The sequence below is a fragment of the Dendrobates tinctorius genome, unplaced genomic scaffold, assembly GCF_039654945.1.
Source record: "Dendrobates tinctorius isolate UK_male_01 unplaced genomic scaffold, ASM3965494v1 ptg000192l, whole genome shotgun sequence".
Lineage (NCBI taxonomy): Eukaryota > Metazoa > Chordata > Amphibia > Anura > Dendrobatidae > Dendrobates > Dendrobates tinctorius.
Window position 1 is genome coordinate 11,781,892 of NW_027361859.1, and position 8,280 is coordinate 11,790,171.

General features: G+C 40.1%; 1 protein-coding gene across 1 annotated transcript; it reads left to right on the forward strand.

The window, feature by feature from the left end:
- Positions 1-1,534: 1,534 nt before the first annotated feature.
- Positions 1,535-7,974, forward strand: LOC141055966 (oocyte zinc finger protein XlCOF8.4-like). Its single transcript, XM_073552657.1, has 5 exons — positions 1,535-1,558; positions 1,704-1,827; positions 1,911-2,008; positions 2,207-2,297; positions 5,436-7,974. Exons 1-5 carry the CDS (start codon positions 1,535-1,537, stop codon positions 6,203-6,205), a joined length of 1,107 nt encoding a protein of 368 aa, XP_073408758.1. The 3' UTR covers positions 6,206-7,974.
- The last annotated feature ends 306 nt before the right edge of the window (positions 7,975-8,280 follow it).

Consider the following 8,280-nt stretch of genomic DNA (forward strand, 5'->3'; position numbering starts at 1 on the left):
AATACCTCTATAAGTGTAAAAAGCAGAACGAGGTCCTGAGTATTTTAAGCAATCATAATTTATTAATTACATCAAACAAAATAAATACATTAATTTGGAGTACCACAAACCAATCAGGAATAGAGGGGAAGATTTATCAGGTATAGAAGTCAGTGAATTTTGTACCTGAATACAGCTTTGCAGACAAGCATATCTTTAAAGGGAATCTGTCACCCAATTTTTCGAGTATGAGCTGCCAGCACTACCATCAGGGGCTTATCTACAGCATTCTGTAATGCTGTAGATAAGCTCCCGATGTAACCTGAAGGATAAGAAAAATGAGTTATATTATACTCACCCAGGGGCGGACTGGGTCCGGTTTTGGTCCGATGGGTGTCGCGGCCCGGTCCGGCGCCTCCCATCTTCTAAAGGTGGCGTCCTCTTCTTTGCTTCCCGTCGAAGGTCCTGCATAGGCGGAGGATGGGAGGCGCCGGACCGGACCGTGAAATCCATCGGACCTGGACGGGAGCCGGACCGCCAGTGGGTGAGCATAATATAACTCATTTTTCTTCTCTTTCAGGTTACATCGGGGGTTTATCTACAGCATTACAGAATAGTAAAAAATCCAAATTATGCAAAAGGTAATATCATAGTAAGCAAAGCACCTTAATCGACAGATGGTAGTAAAACTCAAGAGCTAAATTACTTCCGCTCCAGATATGCGTCAGAGAGCATTATCTATCAGTGCAGAGGAGCATAAGTATAGTAGATCGCTATTAAAGTGCAGAGGTGCCTATAGTGCAGCAAGACAATAAATATTAAAATAGTCCATGTGCTATCCTGAAACTTACATAATAGTAGAAAACTGGGCCCGGCCTCGATTAAGGTATTTTGTGAATCTAGTATTTAGAGTTATTTTCTACTTCCTAATCTGTTTTTGGGATTTATTTGTGGTTATTAGGCAAGTTATACTGCTTACCGAATAAGCTGCAGAGGGAAACCGGATACATGGAGCGCACCAGCTGATAGGGGTCACTGTCACAACACATACATGGAGAGCCCAACACACAGGCTGTCCATGCATGTGTTAGTGACAGTCGCAACACATGCAGCTGCGACGCTGATCAGCCGACGCCCTCCATGTATCCGGGTTCCCTCTGCAGCCTATTCGGTAAGCGCTATAGTAATTAACTCTTCTCATTCAGGTCTCTCCCATATCGGATCCTCTCATGGAAGATCTTCCACATTAAATTACAAATCAAAGATGGATATGGACAGATACAAGATGGCGGAGAGGATATTACACCTCACCCTAGAGATCCTCTTCCGGCTTACTGGAGAGGTGAGAGACTCTGATGACGCCACATTACATCATTCTTATCTATGGGAATAACAGATGGACAGAACTGGAGAGGTGAGGACTCTGGAAATGTCTGTAGTGAGATTTATTAATGTGTCTCTCCATAACCAGGATTACACAGTAGTGAAGAAGACCTCTAGTGAGCGCTGTCAGGACCCTGTGTCTGAGGGATGGAGAAGACTCCTGAGCCCAATCATGGTGTCTCCACCTCACCTCCTGGTACACGAGGACATCAATGACCAGAAGATCCTAGAACTCACCTACAAGATGATTGAGCTGCTGACTGGAGAGGTGACACTGCTGGGACATTATACAGTAACGCTATGAAGGGATCGGGGGATGACGGTATCATTGTATGTGTCAGGTTCCTATAAGGTGTCAGGATGTTTCCGTCTATTTCTCCATGGAAGAGTGGGAGTATTTAGAAGGACACAAAGATCTGTACAAGGACGTCATGATGGAGGTTCCCCAGCCCCTCACATCACCAGGTAATAGACAGGACTAAATACACACGGCCTATAATTGTCTGTGTGTAAAGAATGAATTCAGTCCCTGTATGTGTTTCCCCCAGATCTATCCAGTAAGAGGACAACACCAAAGAGATGTCCCCGTCCTCTTCTTCCACAGGACTGTAAACAAGAATATCCCAATGTTCCTCAGGATCATCAGGTAGATGGAGAGAAGGTGTCATGAGATCTCCCCTATGATGTGTAGACGGCTGTGAAGGTCTTGTGCTCAGTCTTGTTTTATCCACCAGTATTATATGTTTTATACTTGTGTAATGAGAACGGTGGAGATGGCAGGATTAGAGCTGATCATAGATGTGACTTCTCCATCTGTCTGTGACTTTTACAATATTTGTTTCAGGGTGAAGATCTGACCCATATTAATACTACAGAGACATATGTGAGGGGTGATGAGTGGTGTAAAGAGGAGATTCCTACATATGACTACCCAGGTGAGTAGTAACCACTAAATGCAGAGAAGTCACAGTTTGTTCTTAGTCACCGGCTGTTGCTGTTTTATCGGTGGTGTAGTTTGGTTGTATTACAATAGTATGATCACCATTTTGCCAATAGACCACAACTTTCTGCTCCATCCGAAAATGTTGAAATTACTTTGTGAAATTGTAAAATCCTTTACTAAAGAACTTACAACCTGGAGGCTCCACCTACCCCCTCAAATTAGAAGAGGCTGACACCTGTCCAGATCTGTAAATTTCAAAAGCCAAGTGACAGTGTACGTAGAATGTGCAGACAAATTAGGAAATCACTTGAAGAAATATATTATGATTGGCCTGTAATAGAAAGCGGAGGGTAATGATGCTGTTGGCTTCCTAGATCCCTGATATCTTATTGGGTGAATCTCCCTTCTCTCCCTTCTGAGCTGCTGAATGTGCTCATATGGTCCCTACAAGACCTGGTCCAGTCTTTCTGGCCAAACTTATGATCCACAACATTAAATGTGCAGTGAGGCCAAGTGTGAATTTCTGTACAATAACAACAGAGTTTCCCTTTATCCTGACTTTTCAGTTTCTTTTAAAACCAACTAACTTCAAACAGGATTGTGATAAATTATACAAAAAACATTACACCTGTGCCATGATATATCTCTAGTGAAGAGAAAACAGCTGCACTCTGTGAAATTTTGATTTTCAAAATTTTTTCATTGAAAATCAAAATTTCCCAGAGTGCAGCTGTTTTCTCTTCACTGGATGACTGTCTGGACTAAGTTCCAGGTTCAGCTTGCACCTACCTCATATCCACAGAGTGCACGCCTTGTCTGTATCACATAATATATCTCTAAGCTGTGCGTGGCTGATGGCTGTAATATACATTTACTCACCCCTGCAGGAGATGTGTTGGCATGACTCCAGCCCTGGTTTCTTGGATTCACTCCACATCATAAATTATAATATGTTTTTAATCCAAAGAATTCAGATTGCTGCATAATCTCTCCTGAAATGGGGGCACTAATACTTTCTCTACTCTTCTGGTCACAACTCTTAGTAGCTCTGTAACTCCCTTATAGTCTTTAAAACAAGGTCTCCATTACCTAATCCAAATTCTTGAGATCTAAATTTAATACACCTCCTCACCTCTGCATTATTATAAAACGTTATCTTTGACTAACTAATATTTCTTCTCGAAACTCATCTGACAGAAAATATTGGCCCTTCCGATAGTTTACATTGCCAAGAGCGCCCAAGCCACTTACTCTAATTACCCCAGAGAGGTTTCACCACTAGTTACTCAATTTTCTCTGATGAAGGCTGTTGAGTTTGATCATTTCAGTAGATGTTATTGTCTATAGTCAGTTTTTGACTACAGTAGTTGGTGCCCAAAATACTCTGTTTACCACTTACCGCAGCCAGTTTTGTGCTCCTAATCAGGGACTATTTTTTAAATCTGACGTGTGTCACTTTACGTAATGATAATTTTAGAATTCTTCACAAAATATAAGCCGCGATTTTTTTACTTTCAGAAAGGGGAATAGCAAACAGATGGACCTCACAAATTATTTTACAACTTCTCTTGAATCCAACAATACCCTATATATGGTTGTCCACTACTGTGTGGGCACATGACAGAGTTGAGAAGGGAAGGAGCGCCATTTATCTATTTGAATGGTGATCTTGCTGGAATAGTTTGCAGACACAATGTATTTGGAGCGCTGTTCGTGGTCACCGGGCAGCTAAAAAGATGGCCACCACGAACAGGCTTGGCGCCATCTACTTCATTTTCCAGATCCCAGAGATTGTCTTGCTCATCACCCTTTAACCCCTGTACATGGATCTGGACTTACACAGAGACCCTGCAGGCTTGGGCCATAGTGTTACTTGCTGTTTGGTGGTGTGAGCTGGGAAAAACAATAGTCAGGTACCCGGGTCAGAACCACAAGGGCAGAGAAAATGCAAAATCAGTAGACAGAAGAGTAGTTAGCAAACAGGCTGGGGTCACAACGGGAAACAAATACACAAGCCGGAAACTGAGCACCGAGGACTGAACCAGAGGAGAACATGGTTAAATCTGGCAGCTTCCTACATTGTACTTTGAGCTTTAGGATATGGTGCTTTCCAATTGGCTGAAGCAGAGAGAAGACTACTTCAGCTGCGCTGCACAACACACACCCATACTGCCAGACTGGATGGTACTACTGGTCCCAGGCACCCTTATCTTAGTGGTTGAACTGAGCGTGCATCATCCAGAGCTTCTGGTTCCAATGTCTCTGACATTACTAGCACCATCTTCAATATGAATAAGGATGCGCCTGGTGACAGAAGCGGACATGGTAGGCGCAGATCCCAGAGGAGATGGGACACACCATATGCAGAAGCCCTAATATGACAACATTTCAGAAAACCAGAGCAGTAGAAATCTCCATAAAGTGTCTCAATTTTGGTCAGTATAACCCTCAAAGAGTATTTAATCTATTAGTGTAGTGACTATTTTGATTCCACAGGCACTTTCCGGAAATTAGCATGCAGTGGATGTGGGAGAAAAAAAATTGCAAATATGCCATTTTATTACCCAACGCATAGTGCTCAGATTGTGCTCCAGGAGACACACACACATGGTAAATTAAGTGGGTTGTTCTCACTATAGTAATGCCAAATACATGGATGTTATATTTGGTTTGGGCACATGGCAAGGCTCAGAAGCGAGGGGGAGATTTCACTTTGGGAGGGATGTTGTTGGTGAATTGGTTTATGGAAGCCATTTTGCTTTTCAAGAACTTTTGAGCTTCTAATAATGTGGAAACCTCTGTTTTTCTACTGACAGATGATGGACCTGAGTGGGGTCTTGTGTTTTGTGAGATGAATAGAAGTTTTTATTGGTATTATTTTCATTTGCATAACGTTTCTTTGTGAATTTTTATTCCATATTTAGGAGGCAGATTGAACAAACAGTTGAACCCCACGGTCCATTGGTTCATCCTATAAGATTCTCTATTATACTGTAAACTATTATTGTCTTCGTGAATAATTTTATATTTTTACATAACTTGCCATTTTTACAGACAGTTTAAGTATAAATGTTAAATAACATTCAAGGATATTTTATTCAGAATTAACAATTGTTTTTTATCTTGGCAGATGACTGTACCAGGAGATCAGAGGGACAGCTGACATCTTTAATTTTTAAATCAGATGATCATGAGATCCCACAGGATTCAATTGAAGTGAATGCCATCACTCCAGATATATCATCACCACTTCACAGCAAAGATCTGTCATCTGATCATATGAGACAGGTCCTGCCTTCTGATTCATTGGCGACAACTGATGAAAATCAGAGTCACAAAATAAGCATTAAAAAACTAAATACGCCTAAATCAATGAAGCCAATTTCATGTTCAGAAAATGGAAACATTTTTCCCATTGAAAAGTCTTTCCTTAAACATCCAAAAATTCACACAGCAGAGAAAATATTTTCTTGTTCCAAGTGTGGGAAATGTTTTAACCAGAAATCAGATCTTGTTAGACACCAAAGAAGTCACACAGGGGAGAAGCCATTTTCCTGTTCAGAATGTGGGAAATGTTTTAATCAGAAAGGGAATCTTGTTATACACCAAAGAACTCACACAGGGGAGAAGCCTTTTTCATGTTCAGAATGTGGGAAATGTTTTAACCATCAATCAAATTTGGTGAAGCACCAGAGAATTCACACAGGGGAGAAGCCTTTTTCCTGTTCAGAATGTGGGAAATATTTTAACCAGAAATGCAGTGTTGCTATGCACCAGAGAACTCACACAGGGGAGAAGCCTTTTTCTTGTTCGGAATGTGGGAAATGTTTTGTAAACAAATCATATCTTCTTAGTCACCAAAGAATTCACACAGGGGAGAAGCCTTTTTCATGTTATTAATGTGGGAAATGTTTTACACTAAAATCAACTTTTGAACATCAGAGAAGTCAAACAGAGGAGAACCCTTTTTTATGTTCAGAATGTTGGAAATGTTTTAAAAATTGTATTTCTTAAAGGGGTTGTCCATTACTAGGATAACCCTTTGTCGTTCCTCATGTTTGGCCTATTTCAAATAAAAATACTCATTCACTTTCCGTGCCGGCGCCGTTCCAGTGGGCTTTGCACTCACATCCTCGGAGCTCATGTGTGATGGTCGAGCACCTAAATGCTCGAGTGCTCGTTGCTCGGGTCAAGCAAATTGGAATGCAAGTTTATGGGAAACCCAAGTATTTTTGTCACGCCCCCCCCCCCCCGCCCGGGGTCTTTTTTAGGGTCTAAAAACATCAGAAACTGATGGGCAATAATACTTTGTAAATAATTTTCCCAGCAACATGCGTGCCTGAAGTTTGATGATGGAACTCAATATTCTGATTCAAGGATGATTTTTATTTGAAACTTGAACACAACCGGTTTCAATTTCTTGGAATCTTCCTCAGGTATAATGTCATGAATATAAACAGATCTATCTGAACACATTTTATAGCAGATAGCCCTGTATATCATTTTGGGTGGGGGGCTGAAAGGTCTGTTTTTCAGACACAACCAGATACTCAGAAATGCAGGATTTTGCACTCTGAGGAATCTAACAAAACCCATATACGAAATGAATTTTATGCACAAGTTTTTTTTTTTCACAAAAAAAACCAAAATATAATATTTCACACGCACAAAAAAAATTTACACACAGATTTTTCACACGAGTTTTTTTTGCCCTTTTCTAAAAACTCTATAAATATGATACTATATGTAAATTTTCTCTTAAAATGTTATTAAACATACTAAAAGTGTGATTTCATACAAAAATGTAAAAACCTACAAACATATACACTATAACAAAATTTAAAACACTTCCTTTTTCTATATTGTGACTATTTCCAAATACCAATTGGAATCTTTCGATATTTCGTTCATGTAAAAAAAGAAAACAACTAATACTGTATGCGATTTTATACCTGTCGATTTATATGTTTTATACATCATATACCCTCTACAACATCATTTAATCCATCCGGGTATAATGTACCCAGACGGAATATCCAATATGATTCTTTCCGGTTTAACTTTTGTACCCTACTAGTACAATTCTCAGGATTCTCAGGTATTTGCTCCAGTGGGGTCATGAAAATATTGAATGTTTTGTTATGCTTCAAACATACGTGCTGGGATAAGCTATGTTTTAAAAAGCCATTTTTAGTATTGTATCTGTGGCCATTCATACGGGATCCTAAGGACTGGGTGGTCCGACCCACATATTGCAGGCCACAGGCACAGGTGATAACATATATCACAAACTCACTATCACACGTTAATTTTTGTGTGATCTCTATGGTTTCAATCGTATTGTACGACGTAATGTACTGAGTCATATGATTGATGATTTTGCAGGTACAACATTTTCGGGAACCACATCGATAGATACCCCACTTTGAAAGCATCCATTTTATTTTTCCTAATTTTTTTTGTCTTTATACATTCCCGTTCCCCATCTTTGGTCATTCTGAGATTACTAGGCGCAATTATACCCTTCACTGTTTGGCCCCTACAAAAAGTAATATTGGGTCTATCTGGTAAAAGTTTTTTCAAAAATGTATCCTTGTTCAACAAGTATGAATATTTATTTAAAATGTTTCTTATCTCCGAATTACTATGATTAAAAGCGGTGATAACATTATACTGCCACCCATCTTTTTTCATTTCCTTATTCCTATTTTTGTTTTAATTAGTTATCTGCTCAGGTTTTTCTCCTCCTTCCTTGGTTATCCCCTCTTCCACTTCCTTATTTTCATTATTCTCTCTAGATAAGCAATCATGCTGAGTTATTTCTAGAGTCTGTTTGCTGCTATAATTAATCGTTTTGGATGTTTCTTATCCGTAAACCTATCGATCAGGTCACAGTGTAGGCACAGTCTGTCTTCCCTGGGTTTGTAGCTCTGTGCCGGCCGACCTCGATGGAAATCCGCCCAACTCAGCCAGGT